This window comes from Clytia hemisphaerica, unplaced genomic scaffold (assembly GCF_902728285.1).
Source record: "Clytia hemisphaerica strain Z4C2 unplaced genomic scaffold, Clytia hemisphaerica genome assembly, whole genome shotgun sequence".
In the NCBI taxonomy this organism is placed as follows: domain Eukaryota; kingdom Metazoa; phylum Cnidaria; class Hydrozoa; order Leptothecata; family Clytiidae; genus Clytia; species Clytia hemisphaerica.
Genome location: NW_027103674.1, coordinates 2,533,214 through 2,554,028, shown reverse-complemented (window position 1 = coordinate 2,554,028; position 20,815 = coordinate 2,533,214). Strand labels below are relative to the sequence as shown.

At 35.4% G+C, this 20,815-nt stretch overlaps 3 protein-coding genes across 6 annotated transcripts in view; 1 reads left to right on the top strand and 2 right to left on the bottom strand.

Moving 5' to 3' along the window:
* LOC136803517 (1-phosphatidylinositol 4,5-bisphosphate phosphodiesterase zeta-1-like) overlaps window positions 1-20,815 on the top strand; it is a 59,862-nt gene that overhangs the window by 11,974 nt on the left and 27,073 nt on the right. For both annotated transcript variants that reach the window (XM_067060259.1, XM_067060258.1), the window contains 3 exons: window positions 871-971; window positions 2,593-2,662; window positions 3,491-3,590. In XM_067060259.1, the coding sequence (XP_066916360.1) occupies window positions 871-971; window positions 2,593-2,662; window positions 3,491-3,590 (271 nt within the window). The remainder of the gene's footprint in view (window positions 1-870; window positions 972-2,592; window positions 2,663-3,490; window positions 3,591-20,815) is intronic.
* LOC136803519 (uncharacterized) lies at window positions 4,897-13,012 on the bottom strand. 2 transcript variants are annotated; one of them, XM_067060260.1, is made up of 6 exons: window positions 11,964-13,012; window positions 10,865-11,142; window positions 10,300-10,478; window positions 7,868-8,134; window positions 6,625-6,868; window positions 4,897-6,009 (listed from the first exon to the last, which is right to left on the bottom strand). In XM_067060260.1, the coding sequence occupies exons 2-6, from the start codon at window positions 11,112-11,114 to the stop codon at window positions 5,480-5,482; spliced, it is 1,470 nt and encodes a 489-aa protein (XP_066916361.1). In that variant the 5' UTR covers window positions 11,115-11,142; window positions 11,964-13,012; the 3' UTR covers window positions 4,897-5,479. The 2 variants fall into 2 exon arrangements, with proteins under 2 accessions (XP_066916361.1, XP_066916362.1); XM_067060261.1 differs by having other exon boundaries at window positions 6,709-6,868.
* LOC136803503 (uncharacterized) lies at window positions 14,159-20,289 on the bottom strand. 2 transcript variants are annotated; one of them, XM_067060240.1, is made up of 6 exons: window positions 20,066-20,289; window positions 19,199-19,476; window positions 18,771-18,949; window positions 17,769-18,032; window positions 16,595-16,838; window positions 14,159-15,978 (listed from the first exon to the last, which is right to left on the bottom strand). In XM_067060240.1, exons 2-6 carry the CDS (start codon window positions 19,449-19,451, stop codon window positions 15,482-15,484), a joined length of 1,437 nt encoding a protein of 478 aa, XP_066916341.1. In that variant the 5' UTR covers window positions 19,452-19,476; window positions 20,066-20,289; the 3' UTR covers window positions 14,159-15,481. The 2 variants fall into 2 exon arrangements, with proteins under 2 accessions (XP_066916341.1, XP_066916340.1); XM_067060239.1 differs by having other exon boundaries at window positions 19,199-19,479; window positions 20,066-20,288.

Sequence of the window (20,815 nt, the reverse complement as noted above, 5' to 3'; positions counted from 1 at the left end):
TTTTGACGATGTTCCACCCTGGATTATCTTTTAAACGAGCACAAAACCGTTTTCTAATTCGAATTCTATCAAAAGTTACAGCCTTTTTTGTCTCCGCTGCAAATTATATTGAGACAGACTTTTAATACTGTGCTCGATTTGATTTTGGTTTTGTTTGGCAATAAAAGAGGCGGTTGATACAGGCACGACGCAACGGGTACGGCAGGTACGGCGGCCGCCGTACCAGATTTTCACAAAAATACCTAGACTGGAGTCGTTTATAATGCGTGTAATACTAATAATACCAATACTAATAATAATAATAATAATAATAATACGGGATTTAGTTTGTATAAACGACTGGAAGAATCCGGTGTTCCAGCCTTATAGATACAGGGGCTAGCTACGCAGAAACTTGCGTAGCGAGAAAACAATTTATCAAGCAACAACAAACTCTCAAAACGAAATCAACTCAAATGAAAAACTTTCAATACACAAACCCACACATATTTTTTTTCTCAAGAATTATTTTGAGCAGGAAAAAATTATAATTGCAATATTGACACTTTTCTTTTGTTTGGAGTTAGTGCACAAAGGTTTCTAGACGACTAAAATTGTTCCATTCATTACTTTTTGCTTTATTTCTACTATGTATAAATTAGTCGTCTAGCTTGCTAGACTAAAAAATACCCGAAGTTTTCCTCTTCGTCGGTCAAATCGCTATAAAATCGCTTAAATTTCCTCATTCACCGTACCAGATATAAAAAGCTTCCGTCGTGCCTGGGTTGTAGTTGATGCTAACTAGATCATGTTTCCAGTTACCATATTTACTTTATAAAAGTAATTTAGCATTAATTTTTGAAAAAAATCAAATTTTTCTTCACTTCTTAGAAACACAGTAACGAAAGTTTCGGCAGACTTCCACCAATGAAGTTCTCAGAATTCTTTTATGAACTTGTATCACTCAGAAGACAAAGCTTTATATTTGAAAGGTAAATCCATTCGGTCTAATATACTTTAATCGTAGAAATTTTAGCGAGACAAATTTTAGTGTTTTAGCGAGTTTTCCCTATTTTCGCTAAAATAAATCTCGCTAAAACATGCCGAATCGACAGATCGCTAAAATTTATCCGCGCGAAATTTTTGGTTATATTGCCTTGATGCATTTTTATCAATAGGAAGGGTTTCAGTGCAAAGAAATGCTAGAAAACGAATTAAGTCATTAATGTAATATATCGTGATTCGCTAAAATAAATCCAAAAAAAATCAAGATTTTCCTGACTCGCTAATATACGCTTAAATTAGTCTCGCTAAAATTTCTACGATTAAATATGTCTAATCTTATAAAAAATCGTCCATATTTCCGGCGCCACTCGCCAAGTTTTGGAAGACTGTGTTAACGTTTGCCTTGAAAACGAAAGTGATTGGGTTCTCAAGTTGATGAGCATTTGCCGAGTGGTCAAGGCGTCAGCGCCGGAAACCAGGGTTTTTTGGTTCGAATCACGGCTCCTTCCAATGTCCGGTTCTGTTCATAGATATCGGAGCCGGCTGGCGGTGGACCATGGAAAAATAGTCGATAGATCTTCTAAAAGTCCTAGATTACTGGGCTGTCCACCTTTTAAATCGACTTCTTCCATTTTTTGATTACGTTTTTGATTGACAATAGATTTTCGTTCATTTGTTTAAATTCAACCAGTGCTTTTTTATAGCCTCATTTGTTATCCATCAAAGTTTGGATAAAAAATTTCAAAGTGGACATCCAACTGATTCTACTGGTTATTTATATACAGTGGTAACATATTTATAGTGGCTGGCCATGGAATAATTTTCAAACTTTTAGGCAGTTTGAAAATTTTCTCACCCAGGGGCCACTTTGGGGGAAGGGGTAGACTGGAGTCGTTTATAATGCGTGTAATACTAATAATACCAATACTAATAATAATACGGGATTTAGTTTGTATAAACGACTGGAAGAATCCGGTGTTCCAGCCTTATAGATACAGGGGCTAGCTACGCAGAAACTTGCGTAGCGAGAAAATAATTTATCAAGCAACAACAAACTCTCAAAACGAAATAAACTCAAATGAAAAACTTTCAATACACAAATCCACACATATATTTTTTCTCAAGAATTATTTTGAGCAGGAAAAAATTATAATTGCAATATTGACACTTTTCTTTTGTTTGGAGTTGATGCACAAAGGTTTCTAGACGACTAAAATTGTTCCATTCATTACTTTTTGCTTTATTTCTACTATGTATAAATTAGTCGTCTAGCTTGCTAGACTAGGGAACGGGACATGAACGGTAAAAGTAACAAGAACAAGAACGAGAAAAAAGAACAGGATAAGAAATAAAACAACACCGTTTGATTAGTCGAGAAAGTGCTTTTCAATTGAATTTCTGAACTGGAATATCGATTTGGTAGTTTTGATTTCAGTTGGGAGGTTATTCCATAATAAAGAGCCAGAATTAATAAATGTTTGATCAGTGAAATGAGTCAAGAAAAGTTATGGAGTAAGGTTTATAGGACATCGTTGACTGAAGGGACGACAAAACTTGATTGAGTAATTGTACATTGTAGTATATTTTTCATCTTTCTTCGATCTGCAGATATTTGACGGACAATAAAAAGACATGGAACACGCAAAACATATACGATTTTCTTAAGAACGAACAAAAGGTATCTATCTCAGAGACATTTTCTGATTTTGTTATTCTCAACTTCAGTTGAGCTGGAACCTGAGAATCTGTGTCTGTATGTTTGTCTGTCACCTCAAAACTTTGGGGACCAAAAATTGTCTGGTTCGGAAATTTTGCACACGTTTGTTCCTTGGGTATGGGGATGTTTATTTTCATTTTTTCAAAATTTTGATTTTTAGGGACGCACTTGTGCCTTGGGTAAATATCTGGGGGTGTTTTTTTTTTCATTTTTCTAAAATTTTCATTTAAAGGGTGTGCCCAGCCGGCACACAACGTCAAAACAACGTCCATTTGACATACATAACGTCCAAATAACGTTATTTGAACGTTAAAACAACGTTGTGTGCTAGCTGGGTGACCACGAGTTTTTCGCCAAAACGAGGATAAAGCTTTTGTGGCAAGCTGGAAACTTCAAAAGTGGTCCGATTTGCCTGAAATTTGGCATACTTGTTCCTTGGCTAAATTCTGGGGGTGTTTTTTTTCTTCATTTTTTCAAAATTTTCATTTAATGGGCGTGATCACGAGTTTTTCACCAAAACGAGGCTAGAACTTTTGTGAAAGTGAGGCCAAAGGTCAGCTAGGTTATGTCCTTGTGTCCTTTTTTCAAATGTGTGAACTTATCACTAAAGAGCTTGGTTTTAGTTTACAAAGTATCTGGCAATTTGGTGTTTTTAGAGTCTGCGAAGTCTTGGAATGTTCTTAACTTGTTCTTGATATTTTGACCATCGAAACCTAATGTTCTTATACAGTTTGTTCTCATTAAAAACCATGCATTGAATGATTCTTCATCCTGTTCTTCTTCGTTTAGATCGAGAATCCAGACCCTTTAGACTGTGGATACATTATGAATAAATATGGAATCAAAAATTCAGAACAAGAAGACTCGAAAGCTGAACTTGATCTTATAGGTATGTTCCGATTATTTGATTGATTGATAAAACCAGTTTGTACTTAGTTTGTACTTAGTTTGTACTTAGTTTAAATCACTACAAAACTACAGGTAGTATAAAAGCCAGTCTCCACTTTCACGTGAAATGGGTGACAGTTTTTTTCTTAACCTTTTTTTGCCTGGAGAAAAGATTACGTCATAAAAAAGTTTCGCGCGAACAAAAAAATTTGAAGGAAGTTCATTTTGACCAATGGAAATTTTGCTTCAATTTTCAACCGACCAATGACCTTACAAAAAAGTCAAAATGTTTCCGCTCATGTCGCACGAAAGTGGAGACCGGTCTTAAGGAGCATGAATGGGGACGAGATGGAGTTTTTACAAGGTCTTATTTGATTTGGTTGGTCGTTAACCAGTGATAAAACAATTTTGTTACTTTTTCTAAAGAACGCGTCATTTTTATTACTTCAAATGACCAATTATTAAAGTATCTTATAAAAACTTCATCTCGTCTGCATGAATGGGCTGTTCCATAAAATACACCTATTTCCTATTAGCAGATTCATGCAAAAGTCACGAAAAAACGTCGAGTAAACAAACTTTTGATTGGTGGAGGCATGCAAAGATTACCTCATACTCTGGACATTTTGAAAAATATGCTTGTATATGAAATATTTCAGCCAATCAGAGACTTTTTCGGCGTTTTTCGTGACTCTTTTACATGAATCCGCTAATAGGAGATACGTGTATTTCCATACAGGCGGGTAGACGAAGCTTTTTAAGGAGTATGAATCCGTTTGTGGATGCTAGCAGCCTAGTTTGTACTGAGCTTCTATTTTATTGAGGGTAATACGCGAAATGTGATTCACAGGACCAATTTGTAAAATCATTAGCGAAAGACGTTGTAAAAAAACAAGATTATTACTATCACGCGTATATGTATTCAAAATGTACAAAATCTGCGAAAGTCATAATACTTGAAAAAAAGGGATCAATTACCACGAAATCTTACAACCACAAACGATTTGGAAGCGCTCTAAATTAGGATGGAAGGTTAGAGTTTTATCTCTGAGTTTTAACGCTAGACTTAAAACTTAAACCCCTCCCGAATTGAAATATTCGAATAAATTTATCAATTAGCCCAAAAGCAACTTTCTTGCCTGAACTTTAAATTGCTAAAAACGAGGAATTAACCAAAATTCTCAATATATTTTGACCGATATTTCGGTTCACTAATACAGATGTTAAAGCCATATATATTTCCAATGATGGAAAGATATAGTTAAATGAAGTATCAATTTGAAAACTAATGAGAGACCATACTGGTATAAATTGATAACATTGTACGAAATCTCAGGTTTAATCAATATCAAGGTGTGGCTCTATAGTAACTTTACCGCTAATATATAAAAAAAATCACGACAAATCAAAATATAGCAAAAACTAGACGAAATCCATTTAAAAATTCACATCAAAACATATTTAACATGTGATCCCACTTGTTCGAGTTGAAAACTCGGCACGGAATCGCCCGGTATATCTTTAACGTTCGTACTTTGTTGGACACCCTTTGCTAGAAATCCATATTACATCAAAACACGTTGTACGGGTGATCCCACTGGTTCGAGTTGGAAACTCGGTACGGAATCGACCGGTATATCTTTAACGTTCGTACTTTGTTAGACACCCTTTGTTAGAAATCCATATCACATCAAAACACGTTGTACGGGTGATCCCACTGGTTCGAGTTGTAAACTCGGTACGGAATCGCCCGGTTTATCTTTAACGTTCGTACTTTGTTGGACACCCAGCCATATTGAAAAAAAAATCCATGTCACATCAAAACACATTGTACGGGTGATCCAAGGCTCGTACTTTGTCGGACACCCAGCTATATTGAAAAAATCCATATCAAATCAAAACACATTTTATGGGTGATCCCACTTGTACATCTTCAACGTTCACTGGTTCGGGTTCGAAACTCAGTACGGAATCACCCGGTATATCAATAAGGTTCGTACTCAGTTTGATACTTTCCGAGTTCATGTCTGAAAGCTTATACTGTGACTCTTTTGTGTTATCACAGCAATATAATAAATGCCCTTCGGCATTCTGATTCTTAATAAACGTGTGAACAACATCCTTCACTGTTAATTGCCCTTGTAAGGCGAACGACGTCTCGACTAATGGCACCTGTTCACTATTGCACTTCTTACAGCTGTATATCGCTAAATGAATTTTTCGATACGCGTACATTACAATAGCGTCCTCATTTAACGGTTTAAGCTGGTATAATAATGTTCTCTCTCGTTTGTATAAAAGTTCATTGTATGGTTGGGATGAAGTGTATAAGGATATTGGTAAAGAGATTTCTTCTGTTAATGTTTTTTCAACGTCCTTGATCGATGAAGTTTCGGGCATAGAGATTTCCGTAGGTATCCCTGGAAAAGGCGAAAGAGAAAATTATATATTGTTACGCATACGAAAAAAAGCTTTTAAGAATACATTTTGGCGGGCGGGGGATACAAATTATTGGATGGCCGAAAAAGCTTTTTAACATTAAATTGAAATTCACTAATTAATTTGGAAAAATAGATTTCGACCTAAATTCGATTTGACAATTGTAGGAAATATTTGGAAAAAATTTGTTGATAAATTTAAGAAAAAACTGTTTCTATAGAGCTAAAAGGATCTGCTTCCAAGTGGAATTCGACAATTTTTTTTCAATTGCAAAAATTCTCCGACATTTTATCATCTGACAAAGCTTTTTCTTGAATTCTTTATCCGCAACTAAATCTTTTACCCGAAGTCAGAAGTTTCTGTTCCCTTTTAATAAGGCGAAAAATAGAAAGAAAGTGTTTTTGTTGCTATTTTTGATAACTTTAAAGATAACTTTTATGTATAACAGTATGAAGTAAACCCTGAATACTAATGTATCAACGAATGAAACGAAAGTCTGCGGCGGGTGAGAAAAAATTTTTCACACGTTCCGGAAACGCTACTTTCTTTATTTTTGCCTAAGATCAAGCTTTTTATTGAAAATGATTCCTACTGACCTACGTCTTGCATATATTCTGGTAGCACCAGTATTACAGTCAAATTTTGAGGAGTTTTTGATATCAAATTGAGTTCCAACTTGCCGTCATCTTGTTCCGCCTCTGTAGCGCCCTCTATAAAGACATCCAGGAAAGATTTCTCTTCCAGAATCTCTTTTCCATGGTGTAAATATAATTGAAGGTGTGCCGGTATGAGCCATTCTTCCTCAATGGATTTCTTTAATCGTGGAAATGATTGGCAAACCTAGTTTAGAAAACGAATAGTTAACCCAGCTGGCCCACAACGTTGTTTCAACGTTTATCTAACGTTATATGGACGTTGTGAATGTTAGAAAAACGTTGAAACAACGTTGTGTGCCAGCTGGGAAACGTAATAAAGTCTTAAGAATCAGACTCTGAGTAGGACGCTGCGAAAACAGTCGCGCTTTTTTCAACTCAAAAAAATATTTAACTTCAACAGTATGATAACCAATACAGTTTGAATAATTTGATTTTTAAAAACTGAAGATCTGCTATGCTACATTTAGATTCTCAACAGTCTAAGCATGTCTTCGGCTGTTTGTCAAGGTCTTCGGCCGCTGGAACGGCTCCTCGTTCGATAGCTGTCTACCCAAAGGTAGGGGAGGCTGCCACCCTTTCTCCCTGGATTGCTTCACTTACCCTCGATTCTTCTCTTTAATTAATGAGCGTCAAGTAGAGAGACATCAAGTACCATTTTTGTACTTTTGGACCTGAGCGGGGATTGAACCCATAACATTTCGCACCGCATGCTTTCCCAGATGGCAAACAACGTTGCTTCAACGTTCATCTAACGTTATATGGACGTTGTGAACATTAGATGAACGTTGAAACAACGTTGTGTGCCAACTGGTTACCTTTTTACTATGGATTGTTTCATTAGCATACCCAGTCGGCACTCGACGTCGTATCAACGTCCATTTGACATTCATAACGTCCAAATAACGTTATTTGGACGTTAAAACAACGTTTTGTGCTTGCTGGGTATGTTGCAGGGAAGTGGAAGAAAAAAAATTTGATAAATGTTACGGGAGTAATAAACCGGATTAATTAATACATTTTTTTGGTGAAATAGTGAAATTTTTCGTTACAAATTTTCGTCCCAAATTTTTTTAAAAAACCCTGATTCTTTCATCACACCTCTCGGAAATGCGAAAATAATGTGGAAATTTGGAGGAAGGAATCGACAGCTATGTATTCAACCCGTTTAAAAAAAAACACTCACCTTAACATCTAGCTCCATCACTTTAGTTAGCGATTTCAGAACAATTTTTTTCAAACCAAACAATCGATAGTGAAACAAACTATACATATCCATTTTCTCCTTGTCTTCTAACGAAAGCTCAAGAATCGCATCTTCTTTAAATTGATCTCGAACATAATAACCTGACAAGAATAATTGTTCTAAAAGGACGGACGTATGTTCTTCGTTCAAGTGCAGTCTTTTGTAGCGTGGGTGTCGTAATTCGAACCAGCGATATGATAAACTATACTGGAATACAAAATGAAAATCTCTTGAGGTCATGACTCATGAACCCCTCCCCCCGCTTGTTAATTTAATGTTAATTTAACGTTATATGGACGTTTTGAACGTTAGATTAACGTTGAAACAAGAAGCCGTAGCGGCGTGAAGGCCCAGCTGACGTGGCAATAACCAAATGTCGTTTGTATTGGGTACCTTAAGAGAACCAATGTTTGCGGAATCGTATTTTTGCAATTTTAGGGTTTGAAAGAAAACATTGTGTCTTAGAATCCTAATGCACATTTTCGGCTGAGATTGAAATACGGAACATTCAAAAAGTTTAAAAAGTTCGAAAATTGGCTTAATGAAAAAAAGAGAAAAGAAACCAGCTGCGCTGGAAGGTCAGCAATGATAAATGATACGCAATATATGTATATAATAGATTTACTTTATGTTTTTGTTACTAGTATGAAAGAAAAAATCGGTTTAAATAAATTCACAAACTTCAAATGTCAAATGTTGACCGTCAAAGTTCCGTTTTCAGAAATATCGATTTAACGCGTAGCATCATGAAAAACATTCCAAACTTATTCAAATTTACACATGAGCTGCGTTTTAGTATTCTTTAATGAGTTACAACATAAGTTTACTTGGGAAAATTCTCTATCAGGTTTGAAAAATCCAGTCACCGACCGTTTAGAGCGATAAATCCAAAATTAACCATTTTCACGGGTAGCATCATGAAAAATATTCCAAACTTATTCAAATTTAAACATGAGCTGTATTTTAGTATCCTTTAATGAGTTACAACATAAGTTTACTTGGGAAAATTCTCTGTCAGGTTTGACAAATCCAACCACCGACCGTTTTTAGTTTAGAACGATAAATCCAAAATTGACCATTTTCACGGGTAGCATCATGAAAAACATTCCAAACTTATTCAAATTTACACATGAGCTGCATTTTAGTATCCTCTAATGAGTTACAGCATAAATTTACTTGAAAAAATTCTCTGTCAGGTTTGAAAAATCCAGCCACCGATCGTTTAGAGCGATAGAGATCCAAAATTGACCATTTTCACGGGTAGCATCATGAAAAATATTCCAAACTTATTCAAATTTACACATGAGCTGTATTTTAGTATCCTTTAATGAGTTACAACATAAGTTTACTTGGGAAAATTCTCTGTCAGGTTCGACAAATCCAACCACCGACCGTTTTTAGTTTAGAACGATAAATCCAAAATTGACCATTTTCACGGGTAGCATCATGAAAAACATTCCAAACTTATTCAAATTTACACATGAGCTGCATTTTAGTATCCTTTAATGAGTTACAACATAAGTTTACTTGGAAAAATTCTCTGTCGAGTTTGAAAATCATACCACGTCCCACCACTGTCACTGACCACCGTGGTTTTGTTAACACTAACAGCCTGAACAGCGACAGATCCAGAAGTGACTGTTTTCTTATGTAGCATCAAGAAAAAAGTTCCAATCTTATTCAATTTTACACATCAGCTGCATTTCAGTTTATTTATTTCTATATCAGAAAAGCCATTATTTCCTAAAAATTTATAAAGTCTTTTTGAAAACAAGAAAAAATTAAAAATGAAAGTGATTTAAGGTAGAATTTTTACTCATAAAACTTGAGCAAAGACTATAAGATATGGCAGAATGTTGAAAAAGGTTTATAAAGAAAAACAATTACAAAATTTCTTTGGTTTGAAAGTCTCTTGACCACTAAAGCAAAGAAAATGTTCAAGAAAGTATGAATTAACCTCCTCGCTTCGACCGCCATCTTGTTTTGTTTTGAAAATTGTTTTGGAGGAGCGCGGAATCAGAAAATATATCTTTTATAGCCAGTATCCGACTTTAGCAAGCTTTTCCCTCTCTAGACGGCAAAATTAAAATGTGTGGTACTGGTTTTAAGCGCCGTTTCTGCCTAAAGTGACACACGGACGGACAGACAGAAAATTGCAAATGAAAGGCCTACGCTTAGCGCTGGGCCAATAACGTTGTGTGTCAGCTGGGAAAGGATTTCGATAGAAATGTTCATCCACTGCGGTAGAGAGTTCCACTCATTCCACCGGGACTGTGAGACAGGGGTGGTTTCAAAACTCGAAGTAAACATGAAAAATTTGGTAATATTTTGAGTAAAAATTTGAATAGGAAAAAGATATAAAACTATCCAACCTTTTGAAAAATGATTTGTCTTAATTCTTCCATCCAACATTCAGGTTTTTTGAGTTCATCCAGTAAGTTTTCGATCAACGTTTTGTTAAAGCTTTTGTATTTGTAGATCACTGACACTGATCTCAATTCTTCTAGATTGCAATTCTGGATCGCACCAATGACCTCACTAGAAAGCGTTCCTTAAAGAAAAGAATATCAACACTGATTAATTCTTTTAAATTGCAACAATGACAATTGCCTTAAAAGTGAAAAATAGTCCTTAAATCCGCTAAAGACGGTTGCTCTTCGATTTTAAAAGGACATTAAAGGAAACTGATGTGCCAAAAATTTGATATTTATTAGGATTTCGAGGTTTTATAGATTTTCCAATTTTTTTTGAGATTTTTTCGCGAGCATAAACTTTTGCAAGCATAAACTTTCGCGAGCATAAACTTTTGCGAGCATAAACTTTTGCGAGCATAAACTTTTGCGAGCATAAATTTTCGAAGAATTTTCAATTACTTTTACTTTCGCTTGCGAAAATCCATAAACGATCGATAATAATCCATATAATCCATAAGCTCACCTTTGACCCATGTCGGGAAATACTTATATGCTAAAACAAGTTCCTTATCGTAATCTCCTCTTGCGATATTCCTTATTTGAGCTGTATGCTTCAATACAGTTCCTTCGCTATATAACACTTGATATTGGCTTGGAATCTGAAGGGAATCTTCAATGAAGTTGGTCAGATCTTGTAGACGACATTGATCATCCTTTGGTATCCACGATGCGAGTATTACATAATTTGTATTGCAAATGTTTATTTTTGCCATTTCTCATGTCTTTTTAGCGTCAGGCCTTCTTAAATTATAAAAAAATAATGAAGAAAAACCCTCTTTAAAGAAAAACCGCAGTTGAAAAAAAAACAGTTGGTCCACCAACGGACACTTTCCTGTCTTTCTAGAATTTTCAATGACCACTCATATCGAGGGGTTGAAAAAATTTCTTACACCAATACAAAAAATCAATAAAGTCAAAAAAAGAAAGTCAAAGAAAAAGTCAAAATCTAAATAAGTTTGCGTTTATCAACCCAGTGATATTCATATTGGAAGTTTATCGTGGCTTGAATCACGAGATTTACGTTTGGCTACGTTTCGAGAGATTCTTCTCCCATCATCGGGCAATGTGGAGATGTTTTCCCCACTATTTGTACTAATAGACCTTCTGATTACCTATAATTATCAAGTGTAATTAATTTACAAGGTGTGAATCCCCATGTTACCATAGGTGTAAGGTAAATTATCTCTTGAATTTACGAGATTACTCATTACTTTGATTTCCATTTCGCCTCTCTGTCTGGATGCTAGTACAAACAGTGGGGAAAACATCCTTCACATTGCCCGATTATGGGAGAAGAATCTCTCGAAACGTAGCGAAACGTAAATCTCGTGATTCAAGCCACGATAAGCTTTCAATATAAAAAGTCAAAAAGTTTCTTGAATGGGTGAAACAAAATTTATAGACGGTGGGTGTTTCTGGAAAGATTTGGGTTGAAAATTTTGGGCGCCCGAGGGCGGTGGGCGTTTTTGTCGAGAAAAAGTCAAAATGAAAGTTTGAAAAAGTCAAAAAAAAGTCAAAAAGTCAAATAAAAGTAATAAAAAAAGTCAAAAAGTATCGGCTACTCCTTTTTTCAAGTGATTACCCCTCAACCCATATCATATATGTATGTTTTTTCTGTCATATATGTATGTATCCTTGAATCTTTTCAGTGTAGGAAGACTCCAATCTATTCATTTGGTCGAAAACAATCCATCACGTCTCCCAACATTATTAGTACATAGTGATTCTCATCTCTACTACATAACACAGAAAAAGAGAAAAAAACACTAAATCAACATTTCTCTGTTATGTCATATTCATATGAAAGTCATATGACTATGTTTATAATAATAATAATAATGCTATACAAGTTCGCAGGCCACCGTGCGAGCACATGGGCCTCTATGAACCGCTCTTTGTTCGGTTTACAATTTTCTTAAGATAGAGTTTTTTCCTAGGGCTCCCCCTGACTTTGAATTTAAAGTTTGCATCCTTTAGTGACGTGTTCATTTCTTGGGCTTTCGTACACCACTCTTTGATTGTCTTCCTTTCACTTTTCGTAAGATCTTCTGTCACACGGAAGGGCAATCTTTCTCCTTTAGTGATTGCTCTTAACACTGTATTTTTGTCTTCTTCATTTGCAAATCGGACTTTTATTGGTCGATAGCGTTTTTCATCTTCCTTTTCCTTCGAAAATTTTCCGATTCTTTGAGTTTCTTCAATCTTTATATTCCTTAAGCTTAGTTTCTTAGGTAAGACTTTTTCATTTAGATATTCTTCGTCGTAGATTTTGGTTGACTCCTCTGAATCTTCAGTGGATTCGTCAACACCATAGACTGGAGTCGTTTATAATGCGTGCAATACTATAATACCAATACTACTAATAATACGGGATTTAGTTTGTATAAACTAAAATTGTTCCCTTTATTACTTTTTGCTTTATTTCTACTATGTATGAATTAGTCGTCTAGCTTGCTAGACTATCAACACCATGAAGAATTAGATTGCACGCCGTGGATTGAATCTGTCGTTCCTCCTGTTTTTCCCTTCGAAGTACGTTTTCTATGTTTTTCTCGATTTGCCTCGACGCGACTGCTGCGTAGCTTTGTGATTTATTGGTTATGTTAAGTTAGAAAGTATATGATATATTTTACAGTGTAGAAAGAGTCTTACACAGTTTTTTTCTGTCTGATTTATAATGGATATTTGTTGTTGTCAATTATTTATAAAACGGTGGTTTGTCTTGGTTTGTTATTAGAAGTTAAAAAAATTTTATTTGTAAACATAGCACAACATAAATAGCTAAGCTTTTTTTATAAGCACTTGCCAAGATGTAAAAAGCGATTTCCTAAAGTAATGATTGTTTCTGTAGAATTTGATTGTTAACCTTTTGTGGGCATTTTAATTATAACGCGAAAGACAGAATTCCAAAGACCCGACGGGGGTAAACTTTCTTCTAAAATAAAAAAGCTCTTCCTTTGCACGGGATTTAACAACTTTTAATTTTTTTTCGTGTCAAAATGTTGGCAAAATGGAAATGTTCAGTATTTTTTGTACCTTAGTGATAGAAGGAAGTGTAATCATAAAATGCATTTGCTAACTACTGTAATTTAATAACATAACAGAATAAATGCTCTAAGTAAATAATAACATGATCAAATGATTCGAGGGGTAAATCACTCGAAAAATTATCGTACACATCAAAAAAAAGTCAAAAAAAGTCTAAAAGTTAAAAAAAAAGTCAAAAAGTCAAAGAAAAGTCAAAAATTCTTAGAAAAAAGTCAAAAAGTCAAATAAAAGTCAAAAAAAAGTCTTGAAACAGTCAGAAAGTTTCTTGAATGGGCGGATGGGTGGAGCAAAATTTATGGGCGGTTGGCGTTTTTGGACAGATTTGGGCAAAAATTGTTGGGCGCCCAAAGACGATGGGCGTTTTTGTCGGGAAAAAGTCAAAATGAAAGTTCGAAAAAAGTCAAAAAAAAGTCAAAAAGTCGAAAAGTATCGTACACCTTTTTTCAAGTGATTTACCCCTCGGAATGATTTTCGAGAATTTCCTGCGTGAAGAAGACATGGTGTAGCATATACACGTTTTTTTGTTTTTTTATAAGGAACACGTTTATAAGGAACTTGAGGCTCAAAATGGTCCGAAAAACTAGGAATTGTCAAAGAACTGCCCAGACTGAGAATAACAAAACAAGTCAAGTCACAGAGAATTAAACTTGAATTTGCACACATTTACAAAGCCTAAACACAAGGATAACAAAATGTTGACGAAACAACGTTTAATAAACGTCTCTTTTTGCATTTTAGTCCATTGTTATACATTTTGGTCATAAAAAGTTTTCCCGGGCCTAATCCGCGTCCTCCCTCTCAAAAATATCTTGTAATATACTGTTCTTTTGAATAAGCTAAAAATGGCTAGGTCGTAGAAAAGATGTCACGGGACCTAAAGCTTGGCCCTACTATTTATACTTAGTTTGAATTGCTACAAAACTACAGGTAGTATAAAGGCCGGTCTCCACTTTCGCGCGAAATTGGCGACAGTTTTTGCTTATCCTTTTTTGCCTGGAGAAAAGATTACGTCATAAAAAAGTTTCGCGCGAACAAAAAAAAGTTGAAGCTAAAAACGAGGAATTAAACAAATTCTCAATAGATTTTGACCGAGATTGTGATTCACTAATACAAAGGTTAAAGCCATATATTTCTAATGATCGAAAGATATCGTTAAATTAATTATCAATTTGAAAACTAATGAGAGACCATACCGGTATAAATTGATAACATTGTGCGGAATCTCAGGTTTAATCAATAGCAAGGCGTGGCTATAGTTACTTTTACCGCTAATATATAAAAAAATTCACGATAAATCAAAATATAGCGAAAACTGGACGAAAACAATTTAAAAATTCACGTCAAAACACATTTAACATGTGATCCCATTTAACATGTGATCCCACCTGTTCGAGTTGGAAACTCGGCACGGAGTTACTTGGTATATCTCTAACGTTCGTACTTTGTTGGACACCCAGCCATATTAAAAAAATCCATGTCACTTCAAATCACATTTTAAGGGTGATCTCACTGGTTCGAATTGGAAACTCAGCACGGAACTCGGTATATCTTTAATGTTGTACTTTGTTGGACACCCAGCCATATTAAAAAAATCCATATCACTTCAAAACACATTTTAAGGGTGATCTCACTGGTTCGAATTGGAAACTCAGCACGGAACTCGGTATATCTTTAATGTTGTACTTTGTTGGACACCCTTTGTTAGAAATCCATATCACTTCAAAACACATTTTAAGGGTGATCCCACTGGTTCGAATTGGAAACTCAGCACGGAACTCGGTATATCTTTAATGTTGTACTTTGTTGGACACCCAGCCATATTAAAAAAATCCATATCACTTCAAAACACATTTTAAGGGTGATCCCACTGGTTCGAGTTGGAAACTCAGCACGGAACTCGGTATATCTTTAGCGTTCGTACTTTGTTAGACACCCTTCGTTAGAAATCCATATCACATCAAAACTCATTTTAAGGGGGATCCCAGTGTTCCAACTAAGTTGGACACTCAGCCATATTGAAAAAAATCCCATGTCACATCAAAACGCATTTTTTCAATGGTTCGAGTTGGAAACTCAGTACTGAGTCACCCGGTATATCAATAAGGTTCGTATTCAGTTTGATACTTTTCGAATTCATGTCTGAAAGCTTATAATGTGACTCTTTTGTGTTATTACAGCAATATAAATATTCCTCGGCATTCTGATTCTTAATAAAGGTGTGAACAACATCCTTCACTGTTAATTGCCCTCTTATGGCGAACGACGTCTCAACTAATGGTGCCTTTTCACTATTGCACTTCTTACAGCTGTATATCGCTAAATGAATTGTTCGATATGCGTACATTACAATAGACTCCTCATTTAACGGTTTAAGCTGGTATAATAATATTCTCTCTGGTTTTTTTAAGAGTTCATCGCATGGTTGGGGTGAAGAGTATAAGGATATTGGTAAAGAGATTTCTTCTGTTAATTTTTTTTCGACGTCCACGATCGATGAAGTTTCGGGCATAGAAATTTCCGTAGGTATTCCTGGAAAACGCGAAAGAGAAAATTATATACTGTTACGAATACGAAAGAAAGCTTTTACGAATACATTTTGGCAGGGATACAAATTATAGGATGGCCGAAAAAGCTTTTTAACATTAAACTAAAATTCACTAATTAATTTGGAAAAATAGATTTCGACCTAAATTCGATTTGACAATTGTAGGAAATATTTGGAAAAAATTTGTTGATAAATTTAAGAAAAAACTGTTTCTATAGAGCTAAAAGGATCTGCTTCCAAGTGGAAGTCGACAATTTTTTTCAATTGCAAAAATTCTCCGACATTTTATCTGACAAAGCTTTTTCTTGAATTCTTTATCCGCAACTAAATCTTTTACCCGAAGTCAGAAGTTTCTGTTCCCTTTTAATAAGGCGAAAAATAGAAAGAAAGTGTTTTTGTTGCTATTTTTGATAACTTTAAAGATAACTTTTATGTATGAACAGTATGAAGTAAACCCTGAATACTAATGTATCAACGAAATGAAACGAAAGTCTGCGGCCGGATGAGAAAACATTTTTCGCCCGGCCGGTTTCCGGAAACGCTACATTTCTTTATTTTTGCCTAAGATCAAGCTTTTCATTGAAAATGATTCCTACTGACCTACGTCTTGCATATATTCTGGTAGCACCAGTATTACAGTCAAATTTTGAGGAGTTTTTGATATCAAATTGAGTTCCAACTTGCCGCCATCTTGTTCCGCCTCTGTAGCGCCCTCTATAAAGACATCCAGGAAAGATTTCTCTTCCAGAATCTCTTTTCCATGGTGTAAATATAATTGAAGGTGTGCCGGTATGAGCCATTCTTCCTCAATGGATTTCTTTAATCGTGGAAATGATTGGCAAACCTATAGAAAACGAATAGATAACCCAGATGGCACACAACGTTGTTTCAACGTTTATCTAACGTTATATGGACGTTGTGAATGTTAGAAAAACGTTGAAACAACGTTGTGTGCCAGCTGGGAAACGTAATAAAGTCTTAAGAATCAGACTCTGAGTAGGACGCTGCGAAAACAGTTGCGCTTTTTTCAACTCAAAAAAATAACTTCAACAGTATGATAGCCAATACGGTCTAAGCATGTTTCGGCTGATTGTCAAGGTCTTCGGCCGCTGGAACGGCTCCTCGTTCGATAGCTGTCTACCCAAAGGTAGGGGAGGCTGCCACCCTTTCTCCCTGGATTGCTTCACTTACCCTCGATTCTTCTCTTTATTTAATGAGCGTCAAGTAGAGAGACATCAAGTACCATTTTTGTACTTTTGGACCTGATCGGGGATTGAACCCTTAACATTTCGCACCGCATCCTTTCCCAGATGGCAAACAACGTTGCTTCAACGTTCATCTAACGTTATATGGACGTTGTGAATGTTAGATGAACGTTGAAACAACGTTGTGTGCCAACTGGTTACCTTTTTACTATGGATTGTTTCATTAGCATACCCAGTCGGCACTCGACGTCGTATCAACGTCCATTTGACATTCATAACGTCCAAATAACGTTATTTGAACGTTAAAACAACGTTTTGTGCTTGCTGGGTATGTTGCAGGGAAGTGGAAGAAAAAAAATTTGATAAATGTTACGGGAGTAATAAACCGGATTAATTAATACATTTTTTTGGTGAAATAGTGAAATTTTTCGTTACAAATTTTCGTCCCAAATTTTTTTAAAAAACCCTGATTCTTTCATCACACCTCTCGGAAATGCGAAAATAATGTGGAAATTTGGAGGAAGGAATCGACAGCTATGTATTCAACCCGTTTAAAAAAAAACACTCACCTTAACATCTAGCTCCATCACTTTAGTTAGCGATTTCAGAACAATTTTCTTCAAACCAGACAATCGACAGTGAAACAAACTATACATATCCATTTTCTCCTTGTCTTCTAACGAAAGCTCAAGAATCACATCTTCTTTAAATTGAACATAATATAAACTAGACAAGAATAATTGTTCTAAAAGGACGGACGTACGTTCTTCGTTCAAGTCCAGTCTTTTGTAGCGTGTGTGTCGTAATTTGTACCAGCGATAGGATAAACCATACTGGAATACAAAATGAAAATCTCTTGAGGTCATGACTCATGACCCCCTCCCCCTGCTTGTCAATTTTTCGAAAATTTTCTAACCCCCCGGGCCTTATTATGACCCCCCCCCCCCCGTTTATCAATTTTTAAGAATATTTTCATTTGGCAAAAAGATAAGTCCCCTTATTTTGCTCCAAAAAGCCTGATTTTAGCCTATATTTACCTTATTTTTGGGTTTTCAGAAGTATAATTTCCAACCCCCCCGGCAATTAGGTCTCCCCGTTTATTAAAATTTCGAAAATTTTCCAACCCCCCCCCCCCCCGTTTATTTGGAACCTAAGAGTATTTTCTAGTCCACGTCATTTGTCCCTTTGTCTAGGATTGATACCCCGATGGGAAAAAAACATCCTAGAATTTCAACTCCACTGGGAAATTGACTTTGATCTCATTCCCGTCCGAAATCTAAAATTAAAAACCAACATCATTGAGCTCAAAATAATTTCTATCCAATCCCAGCTGGCACACAACGTTGTTTCAAAGTTCATTCAACGTTATATGGACGTTGTGAACATTAGATTAACGTTGAAATAACGTTGTGGGCCAGCTGGGATGGGATTTCGATAGAAATGTTCATCCCGCTCGGGACTGTGAGACAGGGGTGGTTTCAAAACTCGAAGTAAATATGAAAAATTTGGTAATATTTTGAGTAAAAATTCGAGAAGTAGGAAAGTAGGAAAAGGATATAAAACTATCCAACCTTTTCAAAAAAGATTTGTCTTAGTTCTTCCATCCAACATTCAGGTTTTTTGAGTTCATCCAGTAGGTTTTCGATCAACGTTTTGTTAAAACCTTTGTATTTGTAGATCACTGACACTGATCTCAATTCTTCTAGATTGCAATTCTGGATCGCGCCAATGACCTTGCTAGAAAGCGTTCCTTAAAGAAAAAAATGTTAGCACTGATCTCAATTCTTCTAGATTGCAATTTTGGATCGCGCCAATGAACTCTCTAGAAAGCGTTCCTTAAAGAAAGAAATGTCAACACTGATCTCAATTCTTCTAGATTGAAATTTTGGATCGCGCCAATGAAAACTTCAAATTTCGAAAAAGGCCAATAGTCGCGATCATCGCGAAAATTTCTGCTCGCGAAAGTCCATAAACAATCAATAATAAGCCATAAACTCACCTTTGACCCAAGTCGGGAAATACTTATATGCTAAAACAAGTTCCGTATCGTAATCTCCTCTTGCGATATTCCTTATTTGAGCTGTATGCTTCAATACAGTTCCTTCGCTATTATATAACACTTGATATTGGCTTGGAATCTGAAGGGAATCTTCAATGAAGTTGGTCAGATCTTCTAGATTACATTGATCATCCTTTGGTATCCATGATGCGAGTATTGCATACTTTGTATTGCAAATGTTTATTTTTGCCATTTCTCATGTCTTTTTAGCGTCAGGCCTTCTTAAAATATAAAAAAATAATGGAAAAAAAGCCTCTTTAAAGAAAAACCGCAGTTGAAAAAAAAAAAACAGTTGGTCCACCAACGGACACTTTCCTGTCTTTCTAGAATTTTCCCTGACCACTCATATCGAGGGGTTGAAAAAATTTCGTACACCAATACAAAAAATCAATAAAGTCAAAGAAAAAGTCAAAATCTAAATAAGTTTGCGTTTATCGGCCCAGTGATATTCATATTGGAAGTCTATCGTGGCTTCGATCACGAGATTTACGTTTGGCTACGTTTCGAGACATTCTTCTCCCATCATCGGGCAATGTGGAGATGTTTTCCCCACTATTTGTACTAATAGACCTTCTGATTACCTATAATTATCAAGTGTAATTAATTTACAAGGTGTGAATCTCCTGTATGGGTGAAGCAAAATTTACGGGCGGTGGGTGTTTTTGGAAAGATTTGGGTTGAAAATTTTGGGCGCCCGAGGGCGGTGGGCGTTTTTGTCGAGAAAAAGTCAAAATGAAAGTTTGAAAAAGTCAAAAAAAAGTAAAAAAGTCAAATAAAAGTAATAAAAAAAGTCAAAAAGTATCGTACTCCTTTTTTCAAGTGATTACCCCTCAACCCATATCATATATGTATGTTTTTTCTGTCACATATGTATGTATCCTTGAATCTTCTTAGTGTAGGGAGACTCCAATCTATTCATTTGGTCGAAAACAATCCATCACGTCTCCCAACATTATTAGTACATAGTGATTCTCATCTCTACTACATAACACAGAAAAAGAGAAAAAAAACACTAAATCAACATTTCTCAGTTATGTTAAGTTAAAAAGTATATGATATATTTTACAGTGTAGAAAGAGTCTTACACAGTTTTTTTCTGTCTGATTTATAATGGGTATTTTTTGTTGTCAATTATTTTTAAAACGGTGGTTTGTCTTGGTTTTTTATTAGAAGTTTATATCATTTTTTTGTAAGCATATCACAATATAAATAGCTAAGCTTTTTTATAAGCACTTGACAAGATGTAAAAAGCGATTTCCTAAAGTAATGGTTGTTTCTTTATAATTTGATTATTAACCTTTTGTGGGCATTTTAATTATAACGCGAAAGACAGAATTCCAAAGAGCCGACGGGGATAAACTTTCTTCTAAAATAAAAAAGCTCTTCCTTTGCACGGCATTTAACAACTTAGCTTTTAATTTTTTTTCGTGTCAAAATGTTGGCACAAAAAAACGTAATATAGAGAGGAGAAAAATGGAAATGTTTAATAAGCGACCATTACGGTTACACGTTTTTTTTTTTATAAGAACAAACTATATAAGAACATAAGGCTTCGAG

Bases quoted from the DNA above. Each gene is read 5' to 3' on its own strand.
- LOC136803519 (XM_067060260.1), bottom strand. From the start codon at position 11,114: ATGGCAAAAATAAACATTTGCAATACAAATTATGTAATACTCGCATCG. The intron at 6,869-7,867 runs GTGAGTGTTTTT...TTTCTAAACTAG, and splicing joins TGATGGAGCTAGATGTTAAG to GTTTGCCAATCATTTCCACG. The intron at 6,010-6,624 runs GTCAGTAGGAAT...CGCCTTTTCCAG, and splicing joins AGAATATATGCAAGACGTAG to GGATACCTACGGAAATCTCT.
- LOC136803503 (XM_067060240.1), bottom strand. From the start codon at position 19,451: ATGGCAAAAATAAACATTTGCAATACAAAGTATGCAATACTCGCATCA. The intron at 16,839-17,768 runs GTGAGTGTTTTT...CGTTTTCTATAG, and splicing joins TGATGGAGCTAGATGTTAAG to GTTTGCCAATCATTTCCACG. The intron at 15,979-16,594 runs GTCAGTAGGAAT...CGCGTTTTCCAG, and splicing joins AGAATATATGCAAGACGTAG to GAATACCTACGGAAATTTCT.